This window comes from Monodon monoceros, unplaced genomic scaffold (assembly GCF_005190385.1).
Source record: "Monodon monoceros isolate NGI ecotype Baffin Bay Population unplaced genomic scaffold, NGI_Narwhal_1 Super_Scaffold_8, whole genome shotgun sequence".
NCBI lineage: Eukaryota > Metazoa > Chordata > Mammalia > Artiodactyla > Monodontidae > Monodon > Monodon monoceros.
The window spans coordinates 29,934,017-29,951,372 of record NW_021703785.1 but is presented as its reverse complement, the minus strand read 5'-3'; the positions used below and the strand labels follow the sequence as shown (position 1 = coordinate 29,951,372).

Sequence of the window (17,356 nt, the reverse complement as noted above, 5' to 3'; positions counted from 1 at the left end):
GGGACACGAACCCGTGTCCCCTGCATCGACAGGCGGACTCTCAACCACTGCACCACAAGGGAAACCCGAGGGTCCTTATTTGAAGTAGGTAACTAAATCTATGGCCCAGGGAGTTTCTTTAGTCCTTTATTTCAGGGGAGGAATTGCAAACAGCTTATTTGCAAATTATGCATGCCCCCTACTCCGCCTTGCATCTGATTTGCCTTTCTTCTTCTCCCAGTTTAGAGTCACTGGTGAGTGAATCAACCGATCCTGAGAGGTAAGTATACTATTTAGCCCTCATGCACGTTATTGTAGGAAAACCCGACAGAGGGTAATTGCTCCACCTCTACAGTGCTCAACATCACTTTAGTTTCACATTCTGAGGATTGGTCCTTGAGAGATGGTCCCCTTAGACACTGTCTCCTGGATTCACTTTGGTCCCCCAACATGGCTGGTGCTTCTCTTCCTGGTCTAAATGACAAGGCTCCCTTGACGTAGGGATAGATGATTAGGACTCAGTATCACATATGTATCTTTGCCCTTTCTTTTTTTTTCAGTAGAGAAAGAACTCCTTATTAATGCGGCCAAAGGTACTGACAGGTGAGTCAATGACATGAGTAAGTAATATGAAATACAAATATCTAGATACTTCTAAATATCTCTAAATATCTTTCTCACTTTCTCTTCCCATGAATTTGTGTTGAATCTGAATGTGGTCCTTTTTCCAGCTTTATACTTTGTACTTAAGCCTAACACAAGTTTAGAATTCACACTGTTATCTTACCCAGATGAAAACAACTCTTTGGGAAACACTGATGCCAAGGCTTCAAGACAGCTTGGTCCTGAAAATCCTGGCTTTCTGATATTCTTTCAGAGAGAACATCAAGTTGCTTTGGAAACAGATGGAACAAGTTCAAATCCTGGTTCTGCCTCTCCTAAGCGATAAGGATGTGGCCGTTATTACCCACTATGTGTCTCGGCGCCTGTTTCCTCATCAGTAAAATGAGGATTCAAAACACTACCCATCTTGTGGGATTTCAGTACGGATTAAGTGGGCTAATATATGGAAAACACAACAGGGCCGAGACACAGTAAGTCTTATGGGAGCATCTGCATTATTGCTATTCCTTTCATTCTTACTATCAGAACACTGCCCTATCTTACGGCTCTCTTCGCCCCGATGTCAAAGGCAAGGGTAAAACAATCATATCAGAAGGTGTTATCTAAGGCCTTAGGAAAAGAAGCCCGTGTGAATCTTTTCCAGTTCACATGAACCCTTCATTTGCTCCCTTCAGATATACGCATACCTTGAAGCTGGGGAATCTTAAGTTTCACTCCCTTCATGATCTTCGAAGAGACCCTACTATTTCTGGATGTATAATGTGTATTCTTTCTTTTTTTTTTCAATTAACTTATTTTATTTATTTATTTTTGGCTGCATCGGGTCTTCGTTGCTGCGTGCAGGCTTCCTCTAGGTGTAGAGAGCGTGGGCTACTCTTCGTTGCGGTGCACAGGCCTCTCATTGCGGTGGCTTCTCTTGTTGCGGAGCATGGGTTCTAGGCACGCGGGCTTCAGTAGTTGTGGCACGTGGGCTCAGCGGTTGTGGCTCGTGGGCTCTAGAGCGCAGGCTCAGTAGTTGTGGTGCATGGGCTTAGTTGCTCCACGGCATGTAGGATCTTCTGGGAACAGGGTTCGAACCCGTGTCCCCTGCACTGGCAGGCGGATTCTTAAGCATTGCGCCACCAGGGAAGCCCCTGTATTCTCTGTCTTTACAAAGGTCTCTAAAACTATAAATTTTTTTTCAGAGGAGTGTTTTTTAATATGATTTGTGTAATTTTCTACTGGTGCTTTTATCTTTTTCTTATAGATAATAACAGTCTTTACAAATTCTGAACAGCAATCTGCTCTCTCCTCATTTGTTACTGATCATTTAACTTCCAAGTAAGCAGTTGTTGTTGTGTAAAAATATTAAGATTTTATGAAGTCAAATCTGTCAATGTCTTCTTTTGGTAGTTTCTGCATTTCTGTGTCTTAATAAAGGCTTTCTTGTTTAGGGACAAAATAACATTTTTATTTTATTTGAATGATTTTAGCATTTTGTTTGTTTGCATTGAGGACTTTGATCCACCTAGAATGTATTTTGAGTAGGATAAGTGGAAGGAATCTTTGTCTCTTTGGATAGCAAATTGATCCAACACCATTTCCTGAATCACTCAGCCTTTCCTCCTCAGATTTATAATATTCTCTTTACCATACACCAAAGAATGTTCCATTTTTGTAAAGTTTCCATGTATATTTGAAAATAAGGTGCATTCTGTAAAATTATAGTTATAAATTTTAAAATTTTGAATATTACATTTAAATAGTGCTTGTTCACACAGTTGAGTGGATGTTCAATAAATACGGCTGTCCATCAATTTTCCCATGTGCCTATGATTCTCCTGCCTACTGAACAGATATCTCCATGTGCACTGACGGTGGCTCGTCCATTCTCTGCTTTGTTCTGGAGTCCACACTCTCCCCATCGACTCCAACACCTATCGTACTGATTGCATTTACGTGCTCACAAGCCTGTCTCCCACTCAAGACTCTAAGCTTCCTGAAGGCATGGTCCACATCTCAACGATCTCCGCATCCCCAGTGCCAAGCACACTGCCTGGCACGTGCTAGATGCTTAAAAAGTGTTTACCAAATTGTGTATCTTCTCTGGCACAGTAGTTTTCAACCATTTTTACTAGTAAGAGACAAGGAGAAGAAAGGGAAACTGAGTCAGGGTCATCTCTTCCTCATGCTCTTCCCCCTCCTCAAAACACATTTTTAAAAAAAACTTGCTTTATGACATCATGTCTATTATCTGTGTGATTTTCAAACGACCCTGAAAAGCCAAGCAAGTTTCATTCTTGTTCTAAACCTTTAGGAAAAAAAGAACACATCATCGAGTGAGAAAGGAAAAAAAGAAAGACTTAAACAGTCGATATTCTGGGATGGTTTTGCCTCTCTTCATTCATTCAACAAATATTTGGTCAGTTCCCACTTTGCACATAGCAGAGTCTTAGGAACTGTGGGAAATGCAAGCTCCTCCCTTGAGTCTGCCTTCGGAAAAAAAGTAACAAAGAAAAAAGAAAGAGGAAAAAAAGCCAAGCACCTAGGAGAGACTGACAGCACAAATTTGACTGGACATGAGAAATGATTCTTGGGGTTCTCGGTTCACCTCAAAACAAAGAAGCATTCAATGACAGTAGCGAATTTCTCACTTCCCCAATGCCAAAGCAAACTTGTCTTTGCCAAGCAAACTCGTCTTTGGCAAGGCCAACTTATACTGTACCTTCAATCCTTTCACAGAGCTTATGCAAAGAGTGCATAGGGCAGGCCTCGCACAGCTTAATCTGGGTCTTGGCACTCTGCAGGGCAGCAGCCGTGCTGAAAGCCTGTTTCAGAGTCAGCATTACCTCATCAACCTACAAGAAGAAACAAAATCCAGGTCTATAAAAGTTTGCTTTCATGGTAACACATTAAAAGCCCAACAGCAATGTGAGACTTTGTTGATGCTGACTAAATATTAATAATGGAATTTTGATGACCACAGAGCTGGTAGTGAGAAAATAATGTCTCAAAGTTAGACCTTCAATTAATTATACATAAAATTGAAAACTGGATGAAATAAGACCATTTTAATGTGCATAATACTGATCTGTTACTTGAATGCTATTTTTGAATCCCACTCAGTGCTATGCTATCACAGTTAAATGACAGTCAATCAGGTATTTGGTTTTTTGGTTTTTTTTTTAATTTTATTGGATTATAGTTGATTTACAATGTTGTGTTAGTTTCAGGTATACAGCAAAGTGATTCAGTTATACATATACATATATTCATTCTTTATCAGATTCTTTTCTCATATAGGTATCACAGAATAGAGTTCCCTGTGCTATACAGTAGGTCATTGTTGGTTATCTCAGGTCTTTGTTTAATTAAAGTACTTTATCAGATAAAGATCTCTTTGGAAGTTTTGTCTGCAATACATAGGGAGCAACAAAATAGGTTTAACAAATCACTTGTGTTAATAGGTATCTTATTTACTTTATCCTTTTGGATCATTTTTAGTGCAACAACAAGCGAACATGTGTTTAACCAAAGTTCTAGGGGGAAATGAGCCCAATAAATAACGTTGGGGGAATTCTATGAAGACTACTGGTCTTTTCTCTATGGCTTCTATTTATTATCATTTGGCTTCTGATTTGTGACACCAAGAAGTTCTGCAGTCATGCTATCTTAATAGCTGGGTCTCATCACTAGGCCAGCAGCTTGAGAACTGCCAGGTAGTTTCTTCCTTGCTCTTCCAGTGACTCAGTCAAGAAGTTGGAATCTAGCATTCTCGTTTCCTGGTTGCTTCTTTGAGGCCAACTAATAGCTCATCCTCCAGGCATTGTCAAGCCGACTTCAGGCCAGGTCTCCTCCTCTGTGGCACAATCATCAGTGTAAAGTGTGGCTTTCCCACCCACTGTACAATTGAGATCAAAGTCTAAAACCTGCATGGGGAGCTATGAAGTACCAGGGCCTCATCCAAACTAGCTCTGATATTCAAAACCATTTACCATGCTTCATAAACCATGTTTTGTTTTGTTCTGTTTTTATTGCGGTAACATTGTTTTATGACATTAAGTAAGTTTCATGGGTGCAACATTTAATTCAACTTCTATATACATTACAGTGTGCTCACCACCAAAAGTCTTGTTTCCATCTGTCACCATACAGTTGACCCCCTTTACCCATTTTGCTCTCCCTCCCACCCCGGTCCCCTCTGGTAACCACCAATCTGTTTTCTGCATCTATGTGTTTGTTTTTGTCTTTTATACTCTGCATATGAGTGAAATCATACCGTATTTGTCTTTCTCTAACTTATTTCAGTTATCATAAAACCCTCAAAGTCCAACCATGTTGTCATAAATGGCAAGATTTCATCTTTTTTGTGCCTGAAAAATATTCCATTGTGTGTGTATATACATATCACATCTTCTTTATCCATTAATCTGTCGATGGGCACTTAGGCTGTTACCATATCTTGGCTATTATAAATAATGCTGCAATGAACATGGGGGTGCACATATCTTTTCAAATTAGTGTTTTTATTCTCTTTAGAGAAATACCCAGAAGTGGAATTGCTGGATCACCTGGTAGTTCTATTCTTAATTTTTTGAGGAACCTCCATACTGTTTTCCATAGTGGCGGCACCAATTCACATTCACACCAACACAGATGGCCAACAGGCACATGAAAATGTGCTCAAATTCACTAATTATTAGGGAAATGCCAAACCACAGGGAGATATCACCTCACACGTGTTAGCATGGTTATTACCAAAAAGACAAGAAATAACAAGTGTTGGAGAGGATGTGGAGGAAAAAGAACCCTCACACACATAAACCATTTTTTAAAAAGACTCTTTAGGGCTTCCCTGGTGACACAGTGGTTAAGAATCCGCCTGCCAATGCAGGGGACATGGGTTCGAGCCCTGTTCCCAGAAGATCCCACATGCCGTGGAGCAGCTAAGCCCGTGGGCCACAACTACTGAGCCTGTGCTCTAGAGCTCACGAGCCATGACTACTGAGGCCGTGTGCCACAACTACTGAAGCCCGTGCTCCTAGAGCCCGTGCTCCGCAACAAGAGAAGCCACCGCAATGAGAAGCCTGCGCACCGCAACCAAGAGTAGCCCCCACTCACTGCAACTAGAGAAAGCCCCGCGCACCGCAACGAAGACCCAATGCGGCCAAAAATAAATAAATAAATAAAATAAATTTTTTAAAATTTAAAAAATAAAAAGACTCTTTATCCCCTTCCCCTATGGGCTGGTTTAAGAAAAAGCTACCATTTAAAGGACTCAATCTACTTCTGCATTTAATGCATGAAGAACCTGGAATAAAAAGAAACTCTATTCATCTGATATTACTAAAAGGAGAGTTCAAGCACCAAGCAGCCAGTCATCATTCAGTTATGTTTTACTATATAACCATCTTTTTAAAAGGCTTATAATTTCACAACATTCCATGAACAAAAAATGAATTATTCACAATTTGTTCTTTTATAACATAATTAAAAACAAAGATTTCTAATTCTTAAAAATAAAAGCACGGGCTTCCCTGGTGGCACAGTGGTTGAGAGTCCGCCTGCCAATGCAGGGGACACGGGTTCGTCCCCGATCCAGGAAGATCCCACATGCCGCGGAGCGGCTGGGCCCGTGAGCCATGGCCGCTGAGCCTGCGCGTCCGGAGCCTGTGCTCCGCAACGGGAGAGGCCACAGCAGTGAGAGGCCCGCGTACAGCAAAAATAAAAAATAAAAGCACTACATGCTTTAGCGCCTTTGCATTTTCATTTCTTCTGCCTTGTGATGTATTCAAAAGCAATTTCAATCACTTACGCAGATGTTTATTTCTGTTTTCTTGTTTCTCATTTATTTAAGGCACTGAAGGGCTCAGTCATCCGTTTAGCTTTCATGTAGATTTATTATTTGCTATTTGGTAATACTGTGTGGCAAAAGGTCCCCAATGGATATAATGAACTTTCATATTTTCTTATCTATTTCTAGATGAAACAAGAGATCAATTCAATGGTGACTGAAATGTGGCTACCAATTTCTCCTAGCCATAAATATTACTAAAAACTTTATTCGACTTCTAAAATTTTTAATGTTTTACTTTTTTTTAATCTACCACTTTTTCCAGACGGCCTATAAATTCTCATATGGAATCAGAGCAACTAAAAGTTAAATTAGCATACTATGAATAACTTAATTGTTTTAGTTTAGATACAGCAACAACAACAAAATCCTAAGCAGCGTTAAAAAGTTAAAAGTAAAGGAATGGTTAAAGATAAATCAATCATATGGAACCAAAAAGAAAGTATTCTTAGTGTGACCATCAGGCAAAATTAAATTTCCAGAGAAAATTATGAGATGGAACAAAGAAAGCCAATCTGTGACATTAAGGTGAAAATCCATAATGAAGATAATGCTCATAAACACTTATATACCAAACTTAGGTGTTTTATAGCGTTTTAGAATAAGAATCACAGAATGTGTAAGGATGGACAGGGAGAAGGGTACGCTGGGACGAAGTGAGAGAGTGGCATGGACATATATACACTACCAAATGTAAAATAGAAAGCTAGTGGGAAGCAGCCGCATAGCACAGGGAGATCAGCTCGGTGCTTTGTGACCACCTGGAGGGGTGGGATAGGGAGGGTGGGAGGGAGGACGATGCAAGAGGGAAGAGATATGGGAACATATGTATATGTATAGCTGATTCACTTTGTTATAAAGCAGAAACTAACACACCATTGTAAAGCAATTATACTCCAATAAAGATGTTAAAAAAAGATTACCTAGTCTAATTCTCTGGAAAACTCTACACTCTTAACCCCATACAAATCCTGGGTCTCGGTACCCTGCGTTTTTGGGGCTTTTGTTTTGATTTGTTTTGTTGGTTATACTTTCCCTGGATGCTGTTGTGTGCATCTGTGGATCTGTGAAGTTCCACTTTGTCTATAAATAGTAGTCACTTCCATTTTTTTTCACACCTTTTAAACCACTTTTGGAGAAAGCAGAAATGATATGTTCCAGAAATCTCAAGGGTTGATTAAACAAGTTTAAACCACCTGCCTTGGGATATTTTACAAAAGAGGGAAGGAAGGAAGGGAGGGAGGGACAAAGGGAGGGAGGGAGGGAGGAGCACAGAGCATCTAAACCTTGCACTGTAACCCTCCAGGGCCCATCAGAACTCTATTCTATACTGTTTATCAATTCATAGCAATTGCTACAAAGAAGCAACAGAAAATGCTAGCTGTATATTTTTTGCACTCAGAGAAGATAAATCAGCATGTGTGGTTTTGCAATATTTTGTCTTTCACAACAGCCAAGCCACATCAATCATAATACTGCTTACACCTGTAATATTTGACTGTTTGTTTTACTCTAACGTCAGCTGCATGAGCCACCCTCCTTTATACAGGAAATGTACATTTAATTTTTCCTCTATCTTGCAGTTCTGATGCCTCACCATTCATTTTATGTGCTTACAGATAAAAGTAGAGTAAACAGGATTTCAAAGATTCCAGTATAGGCCCATTCTTAAGAATAATGATGCCAAAATAAGATCCTCGGGCAGCTTCAATGTAACATGAAGACATTCTCAGCCAGTCTAGTCTGTTGCCTTAGTCACAGAGCTTCTTAAGGAGGAAAAATGCAGCGTGTTCTCAGACTTTCTACTCTGACTCCGTTTCGAAAACTCATTCTACATGCATGAGGGTAAAATGAAAATACTAAAAAATACAAACAAAACTTTTAAAAGAGATTGGAAATCAGAAGGTTTTACAGTTTTCCTCTTGGTGTCGGTTATCCGGTAATCAGAGATTAACCAGCACCTAGAAAATGGCTGCCTGAAGTTCTGAGTAACACACTCCATCACTCAAAATACACTTAACAAGCAAGCCCTGCTATCCTAGAAGCTACTGGTGGATACAACAACCATAAGGACGGTCCTAACCTTGTAGGATTCACAATCCAGTGGAGTAGAAAGTTATGTGAACAAATAAATAAGATAAGGGATTTGCAGGAACTGCCGGAGATCTATGAATAAGATGTGCTGACAGCACTGACAACAAAACAACCAAAGGACTCAATTCCTGAGAAAGGGTGTTAGAAAAGGCTTCCCTAGGAGGTGATCTTTTAACAGGATCCTAAAAAATACACAGTAGCAAAGAAGGGGAAGGGGATTAAAGTCACAGCAAAGCCAAGCCAGGCCTGCTTCCCATCCAATGAAGCAGCCGGAAAGAGAATACGAAAACAGATAGAGACATACACAATCTCTTTGTATAGCAGCCAGGTGGACCCTTGAGGCTGGCACGATCAAATCCCCCACCTGACCGTATGAAAGCAGCAAGCCCTGGCTCTGGTCTCCACTGACTGGCAGACCCCTCACTCCGTGCAGCCAACAGTGACCTCAGAACTTCAGAGGCATTTCTGTGAGCCCCGCCTCTCATGTACTTCCTTCATCTCATGTGTCCCGTGCACGAACCATCTGCTGCTTCAGTAGCAAGCCAAATAAAAGCAACATCACACCAGTCATCAGAGCAGCTTCTGCAGTCTGGCCTGGAGACAGCTGAGGACACAGAATAGCACGTGTGAGGACACAGTCATGAAAGGGCAAGCTTTCTGGTGAGCGCTGGAGAAGAATGAGGAAGCCCCTTCTGCCACACTAGACAATCTAGATTTTGTCCGTTAATAAGGAGGCATAAGCTGGCCCCTCGTGAGAGGATTTTGTGAGAAAAAATATAAATATAGCATAAGGTAGTAAGTGGATAGATTAAACCAGTGGCAGGGAGACTGGTTAGGACACTAATGCAGTAGTCTTAGTAAAGGAGATGAATGCCCACACTTAATTCCCAACAGAGAGGAAAAGGAAGAGAGACGGATATAAGGGACATTTCTACCTTTGAGTTTATAGGATTTGGTGAACAAGTGGATCTCGATAGTGCAGGAGAATGCATTATGGTTTCTAAATTGGAAAGTTGCGTAAATGGAACTGCCAAAACAAGAAAATACGGGATATACAACAGGTTTTGCAAAGGTTGGAGAGCAAGGATCTGCAACGTGGTGGAAGAATCAGCCTTAGACAGGAAGACGGACAGAGGAGGGAAGGAGGAGAGGAGAGCTGGGCAGGGGATGGGTGAGGAGAGGGACAAGATTACCTGACATTCTCATTTTCTACCCAACTCTTACTTGGTTGGCATTTTCCAGGGTTGTGTCCTTGGTTCTCTTTGCCTTCTCTCTTTTCCTTCCCCCTGGGTGCTCATCCAGCCCCATGCCTTCAACTATTCTTTACATAACAACTCTCAAACTTCTATCCCGAGCCCTGAACTGAACCTATAATACAGTGGTCACCTGGATATCAACAGGTGGATTTTTCACTGGTATGGCTAACTATCTAGAGTGAGAACAAAACTCAAATGGATCTCTCTTGAGCAAGAAACTTGGCGATAGAATGCTATATTCCCTAGTCAGACAGTGTCTTTGTACCAATTCATTCCCATTTCTTCATTACTTCTTCATTATTCCTCAACTCTGTGTCCACACTGGGAATGTGGAAGACAAGAGTTAGCAGGAAGGAAGGCAACGTGCATACAGAAAATGAGGAGAATGCTGCCCGGCTTACTCTGTATATGTCTAAGTGGTGTGTGTTTCCCTGGGGAAAATCATTGTGGGAGGATTTTATGTCTGAGCAAATGCTCTGCTTCAAAGAATGGTAATGCATATATCTGAAGGTTTGTGTTAAAATGGTTAGGAGAGATAACACAAGTGGAAGAATATGTAAAACGTTTTAGGGGAAAACATCAACATATTTTTAGTCACTCAGATCTATTTCCAATTTTGCCTTACATATTTCTCCTTAAACTCTAACTGCTCCCATTTAAGGGTCGGGGGGAGGTATAAGAATGCTGCAAAGTAAAATTGACTTCTAAATTCCACAGAAAGAAATTGAAGGCTAAAATGCGACCATAAAGAAGGTATTTTTAAAATGAGGACAGGGGCTGATGGAATAAAAAGGAAAAAACAAAACCGTTCTCTACCCTGAGGAAATAAGCATTATCTACTCTGAGATGTTATAGCAGTTGAGAGAATGAGAGGTCTTCCCTATCTTCTTACATGAGCAATGGAAGGAGTAACAGCTCTTCTCCTATTATTAGGCTTTTCCTACCTTTTAAAAATACTCCTGGTAACATTTCCAGATTTGTTAAACTCAAGAAAATCGCCTAGGCTTAAAAATTACCAGGACAAGTTGTTTTTGTTTTTCTGTTGTGGTGCTTTTTCAAAGGGCAGAAACCTATTTCTAGACACGCTCTTCTTTTTCGACGGATGGCCGTTCTGTGAGGCTTGGGTTCATCAGAGACGAGTCTCCCATCAGCCGGACGTGTGGGCAGGAGCCCGTGGACAGCAGTCACCCCACTTACCAGAGATTCGCTGGCACACTGGAACACGTAACAGATATACTGGCTCAGCCCGGGTTCCGGCAACTCCCGACAGATAAAGCCAAAGTGATCAACATGCTTTATACCCTAGAGAAGGAAGAAGGGCAGTGTTTATGGGATTATGTCCTTTTAACCAACACTATAGAAATAGTTCTGTGCTTTCACACTTCCATGAATTTCTCCTTCACAGCACTGTGACAGGGGACATAATGCCAGAGCAAACTTATTCGGTGGTCTTTTGATACATAAAATAAAGGGTGAGACCAGCTCAGAGTTTTTTTTTTGTTTCTGGCAAACACTCTGTGACTCAGGGCCACAAGAGGAAAAATATGATGGCATGACCCGCTGTCTCTTGTAATAAAAACCGCTACTCAGTGTTTGCAAGTAATGGAGTTTTCAATTTATTGGTCATCTTTGAACGGGCAGTCTGATGATTCATTATAAACCCTGTTCTTGTTTATATGAGGCTAAGAATCATTAAAACTGACAATGTTCTAATTAAATGGCATGCCATTCCCTAAAGCATGCATTAAAAATACCAGAATGTTTGTCTATTGATAGACATTCAAGGAGCCACAACTGTTAGAAGATGAATACATTAAAGAAATTATTGCAGATGTCAACTACCCAGATTCACAAATCTGTACTTCCTGAACACAGGCTAAATAACCTCGGCTACACTTAATACAAAATTCTGAATCATCTGAGAATTTCGATCGCCCTGAATACATACACACCAATTAGTAGACAGCACCTTGTTATTTTAACAGAAAGCACAGTACTTTGAAAAGTCATGAAGACAAAAAATTTGAAGTTGTCCTGCAATCACCTGAATCCCAGAGAAAGGAAAACAGACTTTGGAATCAGACAGATTTGTGCTTCAATCTTGGTTCAATCAATCTACCAGGTATGAGATATTGTGCTGCGTTGCTAAAAAGTATCTCTGAGGTTCCATTTCTCATCATAAAATAATAGTAATGGCACCTATTCTAAGAAATTTTTCAGATTTAGAACTAAGAAATATCTTAGTTCCTGGCATGTTTGGTAAACAGTAACAACTATTCTTGTAATAATAAGCTCAACCTACCCAATGGCTATGGAAAAAGGAAATCAACTGTGATAAACAGTAAAAAAGTCAATAAGGAGGAATGAGGTTACAATCCATGAGGTGAAAGTAAATTCCATCTGATACAACTCATTCGTGATTAAAGAATATCTTTTACTAGCTTGGTACTAAATGGGAAAAATGCACAGGACCTCATTAGCTCAGCCAGTTTTCGGGCAGTGGTAATGTTTCCAGTAAAGAAAACCATTCCCTTATTCCTCATGCTTGCCAGGGACACAGCCCTACCGATTCTGAAGAAAGAAACATTTGTAGGTGTGCATGTGTTAAAAAGCACTCCTGTTCCCAAATGTGGCCACCCTCTATCAGTACAATTCTGTGGAAAGAAATAACAGGAGTTGGGCCACTCAGTGAGAAGCAGAAAGTTAACCTGACAATTATTCTGATCAAAGGCCTTTGCACAAATTTTCCTCATATTTTTGTTTGATTCTTCTTCTGAATTCTTAGAATACAAAGCTTGCTTTAAAAAAAAGGAAAAGCAAAAATCTTGTTTGAACTGCCAGATTTATACATTTGGTGTGGCTGGTTCTTTTTCTTTCTTTCTTTCTTTTTATTTTCCTTTAGATGTTCAACGAGCATTGCTAGTTTTCTTTCTGGGAGAAACATTGCTAGTTTCTTTCTGGGAGGGGGGAGGGGGGAGAGGCACGGCCTTTTCAGATGACTCCTCTTGCTCTGGGGAACAGGAAGTACACTGGTTTGTACACCACTCTCTCCCCAACACTTGGCATAAGGCCCAACATGTAGAAGCATTCATTCAACATTTATTGAACACCTAAGCGTCAAGCTGTGTCTTAACACATCTTATTCTCTGATGCCCTAGAGCAGCGGTCCCCAACCTTTTTGGCACCACGGACCAGTTTCATGGAAGACAATTTTTCCATGGATGGGGGTGGAGGGGGCAAATATGGTTCAGGCGGTAATGCGAGCGATGGGAAGCAATGGGGAGCGGCAGATGAAACTTCACTCCCTCGCCCTCCCCACCCCCGCTCACCTCCTGCTGTGTGTCCCGGTTCCTAACAGGCCTTGGCCCGGGGGGCTGGGGACCCCTGGCCTACAGAATAAGACACCTGCCCTCACAGAGCTTATGATCACGCGGGGACCCCCAGGAAACATGTAATTACAAGAATGCTTAATAAATACTTCTTTTAGTTAAAGTGAATAATCTTTCTATCACATTTTTTGTCCTTTAAGTAGGAATTTAGAAATTTGCAATATATTCTTCCTCTAGTCAGATGCTGCCTCTCTAAACCACTAGAGTAGAAAATTTTTATGTTCACAATATAATTTTATGTCTCCATATAACAGAACAAATATTGAAACAAAATACTAGAAGTGAAACCACATCAGCTGAGGGGGAAGGAGAGTAATTAACAAGATGTACAAAAGCTTATCATTTTCAAAGGGAAGAACGTCGGGATATCATACCTATGGCAATGCTAACTCCAAAATTAAAACTTAAAAACAAGAAAAAGTCAGCCTATTTTTCAACATTAAAATATAGGAAAGGGCCTTGGCAAGATCCAGGCCCCTGAAGGTATACCTAAGGTACATTGCTAGGAAAGAAGTTACTGCTTCTCTATTCCAGGGACCTCCTCAGAGGCATCCTTGCATTTTTAACTTTCCCATATTCAGCTTTAGGTACTCCCTCTATTCCAACATCTTCGGAAATTCTTTCTAGGTTTGCCGTATATTTAGGTAGCTCTAACAATTATATAGATATTCTAAATTATTACTATGGTACTTGGGACACTACTTTATGCCTAATATGATCTTGAACACACATAGTTGTATAGATTATTTTTTAAACTTTCAAATACGTAATATGAAAATTAAAAATAAGTAAAAGGACAAAGATACATATCAAAACCTTCTTTTCAAACTTTAGCATTTACATTTATAAACTTGAAAGTACTAGTTCTTTTTTTTACCTACTACAGTATAAAGAGCAAACAAGACTCAGTGTTGCCCACAAGACCTACTGCTCAAGATTCTGAGGAACACTAACTGTGAAGATATTTTCTAAAGAACTCACCACCCCAAAACTTCCTTCCATCCCTTTGATGAAGTGACACCAGGAAACAGGGTTGATGAAAGTGAGGACAAGATTATGATAATGAGGAACCTGGACAGGATTTTCTTATTGGCAGGGACCCAAGCACATGAACACTCTTAGTTTAAGACAAATCTACTTAAGAAACGCTTTTAAGAAGAAAATCTGAAGGGGTTTAAGCCCAGTTATTTTGTTAATTTAGAAACAAGCTTTAATTGGTTTCTTCAAATACTATAATCTACTTCAATACATACCTGGGAACAAGAAGAGATATCTTTAAAATTCTTCTCAAGCACAAGTGATTTAGTGTCTGGACTGATAAGGTTAATCTCAAACCGTCCAACCTTAAAAATAAAAATATTCCAATTAATTTCAACTTATCAAGAACCTAACATATTACTTTACAGTTAAATATTTGACTAATAATACAGATTCAAATGCTGTATCCCAGACATACATATTCACACGTGTGTCAACATCCAATCCAACCAAATCTACAACCCCAATTATCAGCTGTCTGAAAACATTTCTTCCTTTCATCTAGAAATCATGAAAGTTAAGTTGGTCTTAATTTACAAGAAACCATTTTTTTTCCAAATTAGAAATCATTCTTTTCAAAAAAATGCAACCTTTCCACACCTTATGTTTTCTAAAAATACTAATTATTTAATTATAATTTATAATCATACTTTCTCACAAATGATCAACAGAAAGATATACTTGCAATTGGGCAGATAAATTTTAAAAATGTTTAAATAAACAACCATTTAGAAAAAAGTAACAACATGGACTCTGGCTAGCTAAGAAAAAGAACAAATCCAGTAGCCCAAACAAGAGAGGAAACTCAGTTAACATATCACCACAGGAAAGACTATAGACACTTTAATTACATGCCTAGAGTTACCAAGAACAAAACAGAACAAAACCACCATGAACTTCTGATCAAGCAAATATTACATACTGGGACTGTTTACCAAGGTACACTGTGCAACTTCCTTCTCAGGGACTCTTTGCAACGGGATAAAAGGGCAGTCACTCCTTTTTTCAAGAAAACTCAAATCTGAGGAAAACTCAAATTAATCTTCAAAACTGAGGAGTAATTAAAGAATCTCTACAGGGCATTGTTAAGAATTAAGTTCTTTTAAGTGGAACTGGACATTTTTAAAAACTACTTTTTAGAATTAAGAATCATCTTTTACACTTATAATACAGCTTGCACCAAATCATTTCAATAACTGGTCTAATAAATTATCAGGCCTATGATGTTTCTTTAACCGTCTCTTTTGTATGACAGAGTAAATTGGTGTATTCTCATCTGAAAATACACCTATGAGTCTCTGGACTTTTCTTTTTTCTCTCTAGAAAATTCTTTCTCCTTCATGAAGATTCACACGCTCCCAGATTCACATCTTCAAACCCTTCATAAGACTGACTTTCTGCAGTCATTTAAAAAAATAACATTTATTTAAGAATCAACCTAAGGCAAATGCTGGTGATGCTAAGAGTAATCTATTCTTATTTCCCCAACAACTTTCCGTGATGTACTGAAAGTGCATCTCTCTTCCTCTCTCTTCCCTGCTCCCTTTTTTCTTACATTCCCCGTCTGCCTCTCACCCCTTCACAACTTTCCTTTGTTTGCTTTCTCCACCTGCCTTATCTGCTTCCCAAGGGATATGACAGAAAGGTTGGATGCTTGCAGAGTGAGGACCAGGGAAGAGCTGGCCGCCCGGCTGCTTCCGTCTAGCAAAGAATGGGGAAACACCCCGAGAGCACGCGGCCAGGGCAGCACCTGAAACAGCATCGTTCTGTTCTTCTCCGAATCCGAGGGCTGGACGTGGCTGGGCGCGCTGGCATGCCTCCTCCGCGGCTGCGTTTTCTGGCTGTTCTCCTGAACTTTCCTTTGCAGGACACCGGTGACGCTGCTGCACCGAGACCGGAACTCCTGCTGTTCATCAAAGCCACAATCTTCCAAAATCCGCTCAGGGAAGCAGACTCGAGAGCTGGACGGCCCAGGCTGGCTGGGCGCCGCGGGGAAGACGGGGTGGGTGTCGTTGACGCCATCCCCTTCCTCGGACAGAACGTCGGCGGGGGAAGTGGGCGTCTGGGCCTCCGACACCGCCGGGTCCTCGCCGGCATCCGCGACGCGCGGCTCGCCCTGGACCCGCAGGCGCTGTCGCTCGTGCAGGCTGAACTTCTCAATGCAGTCGTCGATGAGGCTGGACGGCGCCTTCTTGTGGGTCACGGTCACCTTGCCACAGTACAAGACCTCGAACTTCTGTGAGTTGTAAAAGGCGTCCTCGTTGTCTTTGCTGGGTTTGGCATCCTCTTTCATGGCAGCTTTCGATAACTGCCTTATGCTGCTGATAACATCGGGAACCTGGAACAGAATTCAAAAATCCTCACTTCAGTTGAATATTTAGAGATCATATATGTTTACCTAGACCTGTTATTATCACAGAATGCACGCTCATCCTAAATGATAAAATAAAGAAAGTAATAGATCCTACATAAGATAAAGCATAAACTTAAATTACACTATCGGACATAGTGATTTAAGGATAAGATTGGAATTTTATACCACTTTTATACTTTCCCCTTTTAAATGTATTCGTTTCCTAAAAACAAAACCATGAGACTATACAGGCCACTGCAACCTTTAATAAATCATAACATAACCTTTGAGTACTTTAAAAATGTATTATAAGAGATCAAAAGGTTAAAAATTAACTTTAAATATAAAAAATAAAGTGTAACATGCTAAGGTTCCAACCACGACTGAGATAAATAAATTATTTAATTAAATTATTATGAGCCTCAGCTGAAAGGAACCAAAGCTTCAACAATGAGGCTAAAATTAACTTTCTGGATGAAGAGGTTAAAATCCAGACACCCCTCACCAGCATTTAGCCATCAGTGAAAATGCAAATATAGACCACAGGAAGATACTATTTCATATCTATTAGAATCGCTAACATCAAAAAGTCCAGGGGCTTCCCTGGTGGCGCAGTGGTTGAGAGTCCGCTTGCCAATGCAAGGGACACGGGTTCGTGCCCCGGTCGGGGAAGATCCCACATGCCACGGAGCGACTGGGCCCGTGAGCCATGGCTGCTGAGCCTGCGCGTCCAGAGCTGTGCTCCGCAACAGGAGAGGCCACAACAGTGAGAGGCCCGCGTATTGCAAAA

General features: G+C 40.5%; 1 protein-coding gene across 9 annotated transcripts in view; it reads right to left on the bottom strand.

Moving 5' to 3' along the window:
* TBC1D4 (TBC1 domain family member 4) overlaps positions 1-17,356 on the bottom strand; it is a 244,517-nt gene that overhangs the window by 63,372 nt on the left and 163,789 nt on the right. For all 9 annotated transcript variants that reach the window (XM_029210504.1, XM_029210502.1, XM_029210503.1 and 6 more), the window contains 4 exons: positions 15,964-16,551; positions 14,429-14,518; positions 10,984-11,088; positions 3,308-3,440 (listed from right to left, as the gene is read on the bottom strand). In XM_029210504.1, the coding sequence (XP_029066337.1) occupies positions 3,308-3,440; positions 10,984-11,088; positions 14,429-14,518; positions 15,964-16,506 (871 nt within the window). In that variant the 5' untranslated portion in view covers positions 16,507-16,551. The remainder of the gene's footprint in view (positions 1-3,307; positions 3,441-10,983; positions 11,089-14,428; positions 14,519-15,963; positions 16,552-17,356) is intronic.